This window comes from Phocoena sinus, chromosome 2 (genome assembly GCF_008692025.1).
Source record: "Phocoena sinus isolate mPhoSin1 chromosome 2, mPhoSin1.pri, whole genome shotgun sequence".
Taxonomy (NCBI): Eukaryota; Metazoa; Chordata; class Mammalia; order Artiodactyla; family Phocoenidae; genus Phocoena; species Phocoena sinus.
Genome location: NC_045764.1, coordinates 89,651,615 through 89,666,308, shown reverse-complemented (window position 1 = coordinate 89,666,308; position 14,694 = coordinate 89,651,615). Strand labels below are relative to the sequence as shown.

General features: G+C 51.9%; 2 protein-coding genes across 2 annotated transcripts; one reads left to right on the top strand and one right to left on the bottom strand.

Annotated features, from left to right (window-relative positions):
- The first annotated feature begins 37 nt into the window (after nucleotides 1-37).
- On the top strand, nucleotides 38-3,547 carry DUOXA2 (dual oxidase maturation factor 2). The gene is made up of 6 exons (XM_032623539.1): nucleotides 38-184; nucleotides 1,268-1,325; nucleotides 1,620-1,754; nucleotides 2,014-2,227; nucleotides 2,586-2,800; nucleotides 3,156-3,547. Exons 1-6 carry the CDS (start codon nucleotides 38-40, stop codon nucleotides 3,347-3,349), a joined length of 963 nt encoding a protein of 320 aa, XP_032479430.1. The 3' UTR covers nucleotides 3,350-3,547.
- DUOXA1 (dual oxidase maturation factor 1) lies at nucleotides 3,371-7,771 on the bottom strand. Its single transcript, XM_032621712.1, is given in 9 exon segments — nucleotides 3,371-3,444; nucleotides 4,634-4,766; nucleotides 4,768-4,832; nucleotides 5,533-5,726; nucleotides 5,976-6,166; nucleotides 6,168-6,190; nucleotides 6,445-6,579; nucleotides 7,248-7,305; nucleotides 7,625-7,771. Coding segments are annotated over 9 exon segments (1,020 nt in total).
- Between the last annotated feature and the right edge of the window lie 6,923 nt (nucleotides 7,772-14,694).

The window sequence follows — 14,694 nt, the reverse complement described above, 5'->3', positions numbered from 1 at the left end:
CCCCACTGGAACAGACCCAGCTCGGCCGGGTTGCATCATGACTCTGTGGAACGGTGTGCTGCCCTTCTACCCTCAGCCCCGGCATGCCGCCGGCATCAGCGTCCCGCTACTCATTGTCATTCTGGTGTTCTTGGCCTTGGCTGCCAGCTTCCTACTCATCTTACCCGGGATTCGTGGCCACTCGGTAAGGGGGTACTAGAAGTTTAGGTCTGGGGGTGGAGGGTGTCAAGGACAGCATGTCTCTGGAGGATAGGACAGTTAAGGCAGCGGCAAGATCTTCCATGCACTGAAGCACTGAACCAGACAGGTGGAGCATAGGCAGAAGTCCGGCCCAGCAAGCACCCCTTCCCAAGGTTAGGGAGAGGTCCCATACAAGACATCCGGAGGCTGACCCCAGCTGGAACATTCAGGAGGCTGCTGCAGAGAGTGGGTGCCCAGCCCAGTAATCCTGGGGCCAATTCTAGTCTTCACATGCTGCAGGGGTCTCCTGCCTCTCCTCAGGCTGCACCTCCACTCCCATCCCACTCCCATCCCGACCTCAGGTGATGACCTTCTGGCCAAGAGGACAGAAACCAGCAACTCATACTGCTGTGTTTCACCTGTGCACTGGGTTGAGTCATGTGTGTGGGAGCCCCCATCCTAATGACAGAGATTTCTCCACAGAAATTTCTTCGAAGTTGTAGCAGACTGGGCACTTTTTCTTAGATTCCCTCCTCTCCCAGAGCCTAAGTTGTCTGTTTTTCAAGTCTAGGAGGACCTAGCCTCCCTGAGTCTTGTGTTTGTTTTCTGGGAAACTGGCACACCTAGTAATATCTGAGAGGTTGTGTTCGCACCTCCTCTACTTGGTGACCAGACCTTGAGGCCTCCCTCTCCTGAGGGAGGTGACCGCTGCCTGCCTAGCACTTCTGGACTCACTGAGCCTCATCATGGCAGTGACCCAAGCAGGAGGTGGGACCAGGGCTGAAGAGGAAAGGGGATGAAGGTGGTGGGAGAGCAGCAGATAGAGACAGCCCAGTTGTAGGGTGGACTGGAAAATGGGGCTGGGAGGCAGAATCATGCAGCCAGAAAACATTAGAAAATGCCAGTGGCTCAGAGGGACTTGCATGACTTGCCTTCAGCCTTTAAAGGTCAGGAATGTAACTGGGAAAAGTGGGCAAGAGAGGGAAGTTGCAGAAGCACTAAAGGCCCGGGTGGCATGGGGTCAATGGAGAGCTTGGGGAGTCTGGTTGGGCAGTACCCAGGCCTGACCCGTTTCCTGTTCCTGCAGCGCTGGTTCTGGTTAGTGAGAGTTCTCCTCAGCCTGTTCATAGGAGCAGAAATTGTGGGTGAGTGTGTGATGCAGCGGAGGGGGAGAGGACCCGGGGTGAGGAAGGAGGTGGCCTGAGGACACCTGGGAAAATGGAGAACTGGGGATGGGTTCCCGCTCCCTCTTCCCATTCTCTTTCTAGTGGGCTCCTTCTATTGCCCACTCTTCCACCCTTACCGTGTATATCCCTTTGGACTCCTAGACCCCCCCATCTCTGTGCAGTGTCCCAACTCCCATCACCACCCTCCCAATCCCGTCTCCCCAATCTTCTCCCTAACCTTTCCCCTCCCCCACGGTTTGCCTCTCCCCACAGCGGTACACTTCAGCACAGAATGGTCAGTGGGCAGAGTTAGCACCGATACATCCTACAAGGCCTTCAGTGCGGCACGCGTCCGAGCCCACGTCGGTCTGCACGTGGGCCTGGAGGGCGTTAATGTTACACTCACAGGTGAGGAGCTGCGGTGAAGTGAACTCCTGAGGTTGACAGACACCATGGTTGGGGGTGTGTGGCAGGCAGGGGCAGCTGGAGGACCCGTGAGGACAGCTCCCACAAGCTCATATAGAATAGCTTTCGGCTCTCATTGATTTGTGTATTCCCCAACCGCTGCCAAACCTATTTCTCTCAAGATTCTCACTCTCCTATCCGAATCCGCTTAGTTGCCCGGTCCTCGCTGTACGCAGCCGGGTGACGACGACGCCCTCCGCAGGGAACCCAGTGCAGCAGTTGAACGAGACCATCGACTACAACGAGCAGTTCATTTGGCGGATCGGCGAAAACTATGCTGGGGCGTACACGGAGGCATTGCAGAAGGGGCTGCCGGATCCAGTTCTCTATCTGGCGGAGAAGTTCACTCCGAGCAGCCCCTGCGGGGTTTACCGCCAGTACCGCTTGGCGGGACACTACGCCTCGGCCACGCTGTGGTGAGCGCGGAAAGAAGACACTTTGCGTACTTGCGCGCGCGCGTGCGTGTGTGTGGCGGGGGTCGGGGTGGGGGCATGTGAGCCGGAGGATGTGAGCTACAGTTACAGACCGACGCGCTTGGGGTGAGAGTTGTCGCCTCGCGGGCAGATGGTCACGAGGTCCGTACAGACCGTGGGAATCCGAAGAGACCCAGCAATGGCTGGGCGCCGGCTACTCCCCTCCAGTGTTTCCCTGCGCCTCCGCCATCCCAGCCCCGGGCTTTTGTTCTGGGGCCGGGAGGTAGGGGAGGCGAGCCCGTGGGAACCCGAGCGGTCTGGGGGAATCCGGCTCACAGCTCCGCTGGTCCCCTCCCCGCAGGGTGGCGTTCTGCTTCTGGCTCCTCTCCAACGTGCTGCTCTCCATGCCGGTCCCGCACTACGGAGGCCTGGCTCTCCTGATCACAGGCGCCTTCGCACTCTTCTCCGTCTTCTCCTTCGCCTCCATCTCCAGCGTGTCTCTCTGCCAGCTCCGCCTTGGCTCCTCCGAGCTCACCACTCACTACGGTGCCGCCTTTTGGATCACGCTGGCCACGGGTGAGGACCGAGGGAACCGGCCCCCGGGTGTCTGGGGGCAGAGACGAGATTTTTCCAGCGTGCACTTTCCGGTTTGCATAATGAGTTCACATATATTATCTAATTTGCCCCTCTCAGTAGTTCGTAGAGGCAGGCACTGTTGTGCCTATTTTACAGAGGAGGGGAAGGGAGTTCGGAAGGGTTCGGTATCTTGCCCCAGTGGCGTGCGAACCCGTGTATCATGTATGCCATATTAGAGGTCTTTCCGTGGTGCGTGTGTCTGGGGAAGAAACGCAAATACTTCCAATAGATGGAGTCGGGCGGCCGGGTTCTGGAGCCCTGACCGCCCTCTTTACCCGCGACTGCGCTAACGCAGGCATCCTGTGCCTCCTCCTCGGAGCTGCGGTGCTGAGTCTCCACTACGCTCGGACCAGCGCTCTTCGCACCTTCTTGGATGGAAGCGTCAAGGGCCTCGAAAGTCAGGCGAAAGGGAGCTCTCCTCTCATCCTCAACAACCCACTGCATAAGCAGTTCTGGGGCTCAGACTTAACCATCAGTACTAACCTGTGAAAGGGACTCAACCTCGGACTCCTACTCTGCCTTGGTCCCCCGCAGGCCGGGGAGCAGTGCCCACCGGGCCTGGGGAGCTCCGGGAGGGCACTGAGCTGGGGGCGCGGGGGGAAAGGGCCAGTGGCCTCAGATGTGCCGCCTGCACCCGGGTAAGAGTCTCCCAGGGTGAGCTGTAAATAAACTTTCTTCTTTTTTTTTTAAACTTTCCCCCATTATTTTCAATGGCTTTTCAAGGCTTTTCGGGATACGAGCTCTGGGGAGACTTCCCTGGGTTGGAGGCAGCCTCTCTCTCTGCTTTGCCACAGACACCGGATTCTCTGTGTCTGAAGAAGGCAGAGTAACCCGGGAAAGGGTCTGGGAGAGGGTGCCCTCTAGTGAGCCCAGAGAAGAACAATCAGAGCCTGCATCTTCCTGAGCTACCCCAAGTGGATGGTAGCAGTGACCAGGCAGGTCATTCCCCCGCACCTTCACCCCCGCTGGCCCTGTGGGATCCCCCTCTGCTGGCCCAGCTGAGGGGGCTAAGAAGAAATGGCATTTTGGAGTTTATTCACTAGCTTCACTTTATTCATTAAAGGGGTGGTGTCTGAGGGCCGAGGTAAATGTCAGCAAGGCATAAAGCTGTAAACCCCGGGATTTTTTGTTTGTTTGTTTTAGGTCCTTGGCAAGTCCCACAGTCTTATTTGGCAGATTTGAGAACTGAAGCTCAGAGAGGATGGGGCACAATCGGTTAATATTAGATCTAGAACAAGAAGTTTGGTCTCTCCTCCCTCGCAGTGCGTTCATTGTACCAAGAGATCACACAAGCTGGGCAAGTGAAGGGAGAACAAAAGGGAGCCAGGAAAAAGGAAAACGAGAGATGCAGAGGGATGAGAGGGAACACGGGAGAATCGCACTGTAAGCCCCCCGTACACGTATGTCATCATGTGGGTGGAGCTGGGTTTCAGTAAATGGCACCTCGAAGAGGCAAAGCCCCAAGGGAGGACAGGGTAGCTGGGCAGAAGGAGGGGCAGCCCCTGCTTGGTCTCATCACGCATGGCAACAGGGTTTATGGCAGCCCCAACATCTGCCTTAGGGCTTTTTATTTTGTTTCATGTTTTAACATCAATAGGAAGAGCCTCTTTTCCTACTCCACCTACACATTGGGGCTGGGAACCTGATACAACCCATCCTGCAGGCAGTTCTGGTGGTGTTTTGGGGGGGTTCCCAGTGAAGTCTGGAGCCAGATTGGAAGTCCAGGTGGCCACCAGGGAGATGAACTTTCCAGGGCACAGTCAGACTCCTCACAGGGCACCTCAGAGGAAGCCTCTGACAGAGGAATGTCCTGGGGCTCGGGACTGTCAGCTGTGGACCTGTAGCGAGGGCTCAGGAGTCCCCCTTCCTCAGGATCCCACTCCAGGACAGGGTCCTCTCCCACAGTGGCTGAAGAAAGCCTGCAGCCTGTGGGCCACCACCATGGCCAGGCCCAGCAGCACACAGAGCAGGCCTGGGGATGAGGCAACAAGTATCCTGCCTTAGTGATAGTAACACCTTCGCAAGGACATCTTCTGCTAAGAGCATTAAGACCCCTCTTACGGGAAGCCTATATCGTCCCTGCTTCAGGGCAACTTAGGCTCCGAGAAGTGACTGGCATAGGGTCATATGGCTGGTGTGGCTCTGTTGCTCTGAGTTTTTGGACTCTAAACCCAGTGCTCCTTCAATTACATCCCAGGAGAGAGAGAGAGAGAGAGAGAGAGAGAGAGAGAGAGAACTCTGAAAACAGAGAAACCCTGGGGGGAGGGCAGGACAGGAGAGGACAATAAAACTGCAGGGCAATTTAAGGCTATGTGAAATAGGCACAGAGAAGTGTTCTAGGAATGGGGGACACAGAGAAGAGTGTTTGAGGGAAGGGGGGACATGAGATCGTAAGATCTGGGGAAGAGCTGGGTGAACAGAGCGTTAAGGGATGAGGGACATGACAGAGACAGAGATAAGACACAGGGGAGTAGGGATATATGAGGAGGGAGGGGCTGTGGGTCTGAGAAGGGGAAACCCAGCGATGAGGGATCTAAGACGGAGGGGGCTCTAAAGAGGGGAAAGGTCCCCAGAAGTGCCTCTCAGTCCCTGGAGGCAGACGCTCAACCCCACGGACCTGACGGGCCCCAGCCCTGAGTCCTCCCATCCCTGCCTTCAGGATTGGGCGTCACCTGTGGTCAATGTGATCCAGTAGGCAGGCCCACAGTGAGTGTGCAGTGTGGCAGTGCCCAAGCGTAGGGGACAGGGCAGGGTGAGTGACATGGCCGTGGAGAAGAAGAGCAGTCCCAACAGCTGGAAGACACCCGTGGCCAGCACAGGCATGGACAGCATCACATCCGCCAGCAGCCAGCAGAGGAATGCCACCCTGGAGAGCCAGGGGAAGGCTGGCCCAGGCACCTCTACCTTGTTTGGGGTGAACTTCTACCTGGAGGGGCCCAGGTGGAGGACACCCCAAAGAGGTGAGGTAGGGATTCCTGCCTGTGGGCTTCCCAACCAAGCACCGTGGTGACTGGTGCCAGACTGTCCCACTAGGGGTCTCCACATGAGTGGGGGAGAGATGGGTAGGAACCCCACTCCTGGGTCTAGGCCAGCAGGGCCTCCGTCCTACCCTCACCACAGTGTGGCCGAGGTGTAGTGTCCCGCCAGGCGGTACTGGCCATGCAGGCCACACGGGCTGTGTGGGGTGAACTTCTCGGCCAGGTAGAGCACGGGGTCTGGCAGCCCCTTCTCCAGTGCCTTGGCATACTCCTCGGCGTAGTTCTCCCCCAGGCGCCAGGTGGACTCCTTGTTGTAACAGCCAGTCTCCGTTCAGCTGCTGCACCGGGGTCCCTGGGGAATGGAGCAGCCGTGCCCAGCAGGGACCCGAGGGCCAGAGTGGGTATTTACCTGGGCAGAGGCTTATCACACTGGAAGAGGACCAGGCTCTGGTCTCAAGTGAGAGAAGGCAGCTTCTGAGGCCTGAGAACTTCCCTTCCTACCTCCCCCGGCCCGGATCCTAGAGCTCTTTAGACCACACCCAACATAGATCCCAAAGCCGCAGAGCAGAGGCTTTCCCTTCCTCCCAGGCAAGAGCCCCCTCTCACCCGTGAGCGTGATGTTGACTCCTCCCAGCCCAATCTGCAGCCCCACAGCGGTGCTGATGCATTCCGAACTGAAGGCCTTGTATGATGTGTTGGTGCTGACCTGGCCCACAGACCACTCAGAACTGAAATTCATGGCTGGGGTTGGGGAGTTTGATGTTCAGGAACTCAGGGAGGTCTGGGCATTGCTGGGTTAGTCAGAGGGAGAGCTGCAAGGGGACCATGTCAGTTTTGCTCATAGTTGTGTATCCATTTACCCGCCTAGGACCTGGCTCATGGTAAGTTTGCCAACAATAGGTATGGGATGAATAAATGAATAAATGGGTCAGAATCTAATATCTCCCCTGGTCATAATCCTCTTCCCCCTGTCCTCCCTTCCTGCCCCCATATAGGGAGAACTACTCAAGCAGCTGGGGCAGGAAACATTAACATAATAAACCATGCTGGGCAAACACAGAGAGCTTCAACATAGAGACTTTCTATGTTTCCTATCGCCTGATCCCCAAAGCAAAGCAAGCAGCCCTCCACCATTCTCTCCCTCCAGCCTCCGCAGACCCTGTCCCCAAAGGCATTCATTTTGACCTGCTTTCCTCTGAATAAATATGTTAGGAAGGTTGGAGAGATGTATCCAGGAGGCTTGCACCTGTCAGGGCAAAGGTAGATGTGAGGGGATAAGGCCAGGGTGAGGGAGGCATGTGGGTAGGGAGGTCTGGAAGCCCACCCTGAAGCAGAGCCTCTGTGAGGGAGCCAGGATAGAAGAGATGGGATGCAGGCAGCTGCCCAAGTCAGCTACACTCCACACTTACCCAGGATCACAGCTCCAATGAATAAGCTGGTCACTACTCGCAGGATCCAGAACAGCCTCTGCATCACAGGGTGGGCGGGTTTAGGATGGAGCACCCTCCTTCCAAATCCACCCTTTCTCTTTCCAGACTCGGGAAGTGTGTTCTAGAACTGAGGTCACTTGGTCACCAGAGATCAAAGTGTCTGGCCCATAATAGATACTCAGTAATTATCTGTTGAATCAATGAGCAGGGAGCTCTCTGCTGGGAGGGTGGGTGACGCTTTCTCGGGACTAGAATCTCTTTCCTGAATCTGATTGTAATCAGAAAGTCTGGCCCCCTTACCTCGAGGCCGAGGTCTCTCTGGGGCTGGGGTCTCCAGGGCTGGTTTTGTTTCTCACCATCTTGCCCCGAATGCCTGGCAGGATGATGATGAAGGTGACCAGTGAAATCATAAAGATGGTGATGATGATGGCCAAGGTGGTGACCATTGGGAAGTTCGGCTTGGGGCCAGCGTAGAAGGGGAATGTGTGTCCCAAAGCAGCCATTCTGGTGGGGTTGTTCAGGGGAGGCGGATGCTCTACAACAACAGGTGTTTACTGAGTGCCCTCTATGTGCCACACACTGTTCTTGGGGCCAGAGATCCAGCAGAGAATAAACCAGACCCTTCTTCTCTGATGCTCACCAGACGCCACTGTTACTGCCATTTCCGCTACCCCTCAGCCATCCATCTCCACGTGTTTTTAGCTGTGAGAGAATAAGGGTCTTGGCAATCAGTCTCTGTCACTCCATGCTCCCTTGCTAACCCCCAGGTCCCCTAAACCAGTGCCACCACTACCCTCCAGGCTTCTCTGCTTCCTCTGGGACTGTCTTAAGAAATGTAATTCTCTTTTATCTCCTTCAGGCCTCCAGCACAAGCAGACGGATCACAGAACATAGAAAGAGCTATATTTTCTGTCAAGAGAAGGCATAAGGCTGAAAGATGGTACAGATACAAAAAGGTTGGCTTTCCTTCTCACTCCCCAAAGAACAAAGGCAAGATAGCTCTGCTAAGTATATAATCCAACTTCATCATCAGAGGGCTGATTCCCAGACCTGGCACTGCCCAGGCTGGTCTGACAAGCTTTCTCGGGCACTCTGGCTCCTGTTCTGGCAACTCGAGAGCAATCGAGCTGAACTGAGCTCACCTCAATAGGCACTGAAGGAGCCTGCCCTCCACTAGGGCACAGTGCTGGGGCCAGATGTCCTTCTACCCCACACATCATCAACAGCAGCCTTCCTCCTTGATTTAAGTTCCTAGGCTTCATTTCAGGTCAAACCCTGGCTTAGCTCTTTTCTGTCTGTCCCCTGATCTCAGAGCTATTTTGGCTCTAGTTTGTCTCTTTGCAGACAGGATATTGGGGAAATGGCACCTAAATTTACTGTGCTTTGTTAAATCCAGACAGAATGATTGCAAGACATGCCATTATTTTAAGTACCACAAAGAAAGAAAGAGGAAAAAACACTGCCAATTAAACAATGACAGCCATCGCTGGTGAAACACACCTCAATTTCAGAGATGTCAAAATGTGAAAAAAAAAAATGCATCTTACAATCAACGAACCCAGCTCTGCTCATTTCCCTGTGTATAATCTGTACTGGGGCCTTGGTACCCAGGAGGCTCTGTAAGTTACAGTCTGACCAGGTAGTGTCTTGTTAAGTGATACAGTGAAAGAATAAGCTTAGAAGTTTAGCAGCTCTGTGTTTGAATTCTGCCTTTGCCTCTTCAAGTTACAGAGACTTGGGTGTATTTTAAAAATAGGGATGATGATAATGTTTACTTCATAGGGTCATTGTGAATATGAAACAAGATTGTGTCTGTAAAGTGTTAAGAATAGTACCTGGAACAGAATAATATTAATAAATGGAAGCTACCAGATTGGGAAGGAGGGGACATTTCATTACTCCATTTCTCTCTTTCACCAATCCTTCTTGATGGGAACCCTGGGCAGGAATCAGTTCTGGTTCTTCACTGACTGATTTTTTTTTCTTTTATTTTTAAATTTTTTTGGCCACACTGCACGGAGTGTGGGATCTAGGTTCCCAGACCAGGGATTGAACCTGCACCCCTGCATTGGAATCCTGGGGTCTTAACCATTGGACCGACAGGAAAGTCTCATTCACTGACTGATTTTATAACTGGACAGGCAAATGACAACCTCCCTGTTTCTTGGGTTCCTCCTCTACGGTTGGATATGATGATCTCCAGGACCCATTCTAGTTCTAAATTCTGTGATTCTCTATGACACATCGGAGCTCCCAACGTCTCTCTCTCCTTCTAGGCTGGGCACCTCCTTGTGCTGTCTCTGGGGAGTAGCATGGTATCAGGCAGAGATAAAGAGACAGTTTAAATGTTTAATTCTGTCTTTTGGGCAAGTGAAATAAACGCCGTCTCAGTTTTAACATGAAGTTTTGCTTTTTTTCCTTAACTCTTCAACTCTCCCATTCCAGAGGAATATGTATCTCCTTTCTTCTTGGGCTCTGACTCCAATCCTGCCTGCCTTCACCACCACCTTTCTCATCAGTTCTCCCCCTTTCTCTTGGTGACTTTTCAGCTTCTCTTTCTCTGCTGGCTCTTTCTCTCAAGGATATGCTTACATTTCTCCCATCTTAAGAACACAAAGAAAAGGAACTCTTTCTCTTGACCTTTTGGGTCCCCTCCAGCTACTATCTTATGCCACCCTCTCCCTTTCACAGCCAGGCTTTTGGGAAGAAGAATAGTCTATGTATGTCCACTGCCTTATTTCCTCAGTGAATCTGGCTTCTTCCCATCCCCAACTTCTCTCTTTTAGGTTACCAAGCGCTAAATCTAAAGGGAAATTTTCACTTTTCATCATTCTTGATCTCTCTGTAGTAATTCCTCTTTCTTCAGGCTTCCTCCCTGAGCCTCCATGACACCACGTTCTCCTGGGTCTCCTGCCTTTGGCCAATCCTTCTGTGGCTCCTTTGCTAGTTCTTTCTCCCCTCTTAAACATTTATGCTCCCTAGGATTCTGTCTTGACTCTCTTCTTCCAGCGCTCTTCACGATTCCCTCGGCAAGTTCATCCATTCCCATGGCTGAGGCTTCTCAAATCTATGTCTCCACGTAGACCCCCTACTTGGGCTCCAAACACAAAAGGGCCAGCTATCCTCTGGACATTTCACTTGGCTGTTCCAAGGATGCCTTGGATTTAACAGGTCCCAAACTGAATTCACGGTCTCCACTCTGCTTTTTCTTCTGTTTTATTTGTCTCTTTGGTGGCGTCATCACCTCATCAATCAAATAAGCCAGAGAGCTGAACCATCTTACCTCCTAAATATTTCTTGAAATCACCCAAGCATTTCCTTCCCTACTGCCTCTGCCCTAATTCAGCCTCATCCTATCTGGCCCGGTGCCACAACAATTCTTCTAACAAGCAAATCTAATCATTTCACGTCTTTGCTCTGGGTTAAATCTAATCTTCTCACCATCACATGCAAAGTCCTTTGTGATCTGGTCCCACCTGCACTTCCATCTCCATCTTTTGTGCAATCTAATCTCTAGCCATACTAAACTACTGGCCTCTCCCTGAATCTGACACGCTCTTTCAAGCCTTCGTGCCTTTGTATATGCTGTTTCCTCTCTCTGGAATGCTCGTACTCCCATGGCAAACTCTTCACCCATCAAGTCTCAGCTTGTGTTACCACCTCTGTGAAATTTCCTCTGACGTCATCAGGCCAGTGTAGGTGTTCCCACCTCTAATGTTCTGACGGCATTCTGAACATACCTTCACAATCACAATAATGACACTGCACTCTGTTTGAACGTTTAGAACCCATTAGCTTCTAATCTCCTAAAGGGCGACGACTTTGTCTTTTCATCTTTGCATCCCCTGCATGCAGCATATACTTACCAATCAGTCTGTGGATGGAATGGATGAATATATGAATGAACGGGTCCCTATCCCTGCGAGAGGCATCTTCTGTTTTGCACACAAGAGGGAGCTGTGCTCCCTCACTGCCCTCTATCATAATCATTCAACATTAACTATCACCAACATAGGGCTAAGGACTGGACAGGAAGGGATTTGACCAACCCTGTCAATTTTTAGTGCTTTCACAAAATTTTCAGAAAGCCTCTTCCAACAGCTGGAGTCTCCAAAGCATGAATGTTCATGTTTAATTGAATCTGAAACATAAATTTCAACTCCAGCTGGAGATAAGTAAGAATCTGAGGATTAAATTATTTTGTAAAAGATGTGATAGTGATACTTATCTTTTTAATATTTATTTTATTTTACTGTTTATTTATTTATTTGGCTGTGCCGGGTCTTAGTTGCGGCATGTGGGATCTTTTTAGTTGCAGCATGCAGGCTCTTAGTTGCGGCATGCACGTGGGATCTAGTTCCCTGACCAGGCATCAAACCCGGGCCCCCTGCATTGGGAGCGTGGAGTCTTAACCACTGGACCACCAAGGAAGTCCCAATGATACTTATTTTAAAGCAGATATTTATTGGTCTAAGAATTTTTTATTTATGACACCTAGACTGAAGCCGTTACAATTTTGATGGAAGGCTATATGATTTAGGAAAGGCTATAAAATGTAGAATATCTTGGTTAATATAGGAAGATAAAGCAAGTCTGAATATATAGTATTCAAGTAAGAGTAAATGTTATATGCTGGAATTTCAAAAACAAATATTGCAACATAGGCAAATAATAAAGGTGCAATTATTTTGATCAGGGTCATGTATTAGCATTATACCTGCATTTACTTCAAAGAGAGCTTATAAAATATTTTATAAGAATGGCTCATCTCTATTAACATGATGATTCAAAGAAACACTAACAAAAGGGTTTCTGTATCTTAAGCACAGAAGAGCATGTTAACTTATCTCCAATTCTCCAAAACATTAAAATTGACTAAAGCAAAAAGACAGTTGGTGAATAAAATTTACCTTAATTCCTTCTTGTTCAGTTTAATGAATTAGGTCTTCTTTAATCTACATTGCCCAATTTAAAGTTAATTTTTATTGACCCTGATCCTAATTTGGTTTTAATTATTAAGCTAAGAGGCCTCCTGCATGAAGAGGTGGGACTGAAATGAAAAGTTCCCACACCCAATAATCCTGCTTTTCCTACAAAGCTTGTAGTTTCCCTTGGGAACATCTTCCTCCCTGGCTTGCCAAGGAGGGTCTGACAGTAGAATTTTTCTAATCTGAGAGAAATCTCATGTCAATCTTCACTCCACCACTTCTCCCCTAGCTGACTACCATGACTGTTATATTGATATAAATAGATACTAATATAAATAAGCACAGGATACAGTCAGACATACACCTGCAGGTTCATATAAACAGAAATACAGACACAAGAAGGAAGGAGTTCCCAGTAACAGACCTCTAGACACAAAAACGCTGCATCAGAGGCTCCTGTGACAAAACTGAGGTGCTTTCTCACAGGGTGGGCCAATCCCTACACTTTGGGGGTTCTCCTTTCTCACCTGGCCTGGAGAGGTAAGGGACACCTTTTCCCTTTCTGAACTCCCTTGAAATACTAAAGCATTTCTCATACTCAGTTGCATTTCAGATACAGTTACCCATTCCTTACCTACCACAGGAGAAGTGGGGTTCCTGTGTGTGTATGAGGGATGGCCAAGAAATAAGGCTACAATCTTTTAAGGAAATATAGCCTAGTACAAGCTCCAGACTTCAGCATTCAAAGTTCTTATGTACTTTCTTAATGCGCTGTGGCCTCTGGTAACTTCACAGGGATTTCTTCCTGAAGTCTTCCCCTGACTGCCTTCCCCTTCTTCTAGAACCCATAAAGACTACTAATTCTCTACAAAGGGGGAGTGGGTGACATTCTTGGAGTTGCCAAGAGCTCTTATTGGTGATACAGACCTACTAGAATGTGATGGTTTATTTCTCTGGTTAGGGTGGACCCCATTCAAAGTTTACGGCTCTGGATGGCTAAGGGGACCCTGTCCAGAACTCCTGTCCCAGTCTCTTTTCTTCAAGAAGGTGTGTGGACGTGTGTATGTGTGCTTTTGCACCGAAGTGGGAGTTAAGTGGAGAAAGAGAACAAGATCTGAAAAGCACGTTGGGGTAGGAATCCCTAACAAGGGCTGTGGTGTGTGAGGAGCCTTGGGGTGCTGAATCACGCCAGTCAAACTATCTAGACTCCAGTTAAGCAGAGATAAACCTTGGGACCTTATTAAGTTTGTTGTTATTGTTTTGTTTGTTTGCCTGTTCTTAGTTTCTCACTATACTTTGTTTTTGAACTCCCACTAGGTCTGAACTTGGTCTGGGCGGATGCAGGAAGTGCGCCTCTAGGGGCCGGGGCGGGGACAACACTTCAAGGTACCCTCCAAAACCCACCCGGACCGCACAGACCCCAGCAGGCGCATCCCCGCCACTCAAACCCGGACCGCTGTTTCCTACCTTCGTCTCTTCTAAACACTGCGTGCCTCGCAGCACGCGCAGCTCTCCTCCTCGTGGTGGAACCTCACACGCAGCGCCCCCGGGGATGGGATAGAGAAGGAACCAGGTCTGGACTTTCTGTCGCCCAAAACGCACGCCCTTTCTCCTGGCGGGGCTCTCTTCCAACCCCCACTCTTCTAACTCACTTAAGTACTAGACTATGACCAGACAAACCAGGTCCGGGATGCTTTCCCGCCCTTCCCCCAGCCCCCTACTCCAAGTAGCCTCAACCTACTCAGACCGCACCCGAGGCTCTGAGGCGCTGCGCTCGCCCCCACCCAGCCTGGGACAGAAAAAGGACGGGTGCACGAGAATCGTGTCCTACGCAGCCATCCCTCGGACCCCTGCTTCTCCTCGCCCCTTGCCCACAACCCCGGGCAGTTCTAGCACAAACCTAGCGATGCAATCCGGGGTCCGGCAGGGCGCGGGAGGCGCTCGAGGGCGGTGAGACCCCCGAGATCTCACGAGGACCTCCGGGGGGTGGGTGTTACCACGGACTCTTAAAGGGTCTTAGGACGGATGCCTTGCTCGAACGCGTGGCCTGGTCTGCAGACGCTGACCGATCCTCTTGGTCTTAGAGCCCAGATCCGCCCGCGTGGAGAGGATTTGGGGGACGCCTCCCCCGTCTCCTCGCACCCTCTCCCCCTCTTCTGCCCTCTCGCCAGCCCCAGCAGACCGGTAGAGGCGGACTTGCCCTTTTCGCCGTTCACTCGGCCGCATTAGCCGAGCCTCGCCACGGACTGGACATCCACCCCATCTGAGCCTTGCGAGCCCGTGCGGTCTCACCTTGCGCGCCCGGGTCCCCTCGGAGCCCCTCGGCGGTTCCCGGCGCGCTCGCTTTTTTCCGCTCCACCCCACCCCGCCCCGCCCCGCCTCGCCTCGTCCCGCCTGAGAACTGGGACGTGTGTGGTCCCTTCTTCACCCCCCAGCCCCGGCAGCCCCGGCGCAGAGCTGGAGAGGGAGACGGACCCGAGCGCAAGTCGCGGGCCCAG

Coding starts and splice junctions, on each gene's coding strand:
- DUOXA2 (XM_032623539.1), top strand. CDS start 38: ATGACTCTGTGGAACGGTGTGCTGCCCTTCTACCCTCAGCCCCGGCAT. Junction 2,228..2,585: donor TACGCCTCGGCCACGCTGTG/GTGAGCGCGGAA, acceptor CCCTCCCCGCAG/GGTGGCGTTCTGCTTCTGGC. Junction 2,801..3,155: donor TTGGATCACGCTGGCCACGG/GTGAGGACCGAG, acceptor GCGCTAACGCAG/GCATCCTGTGCCTCCTCCTC.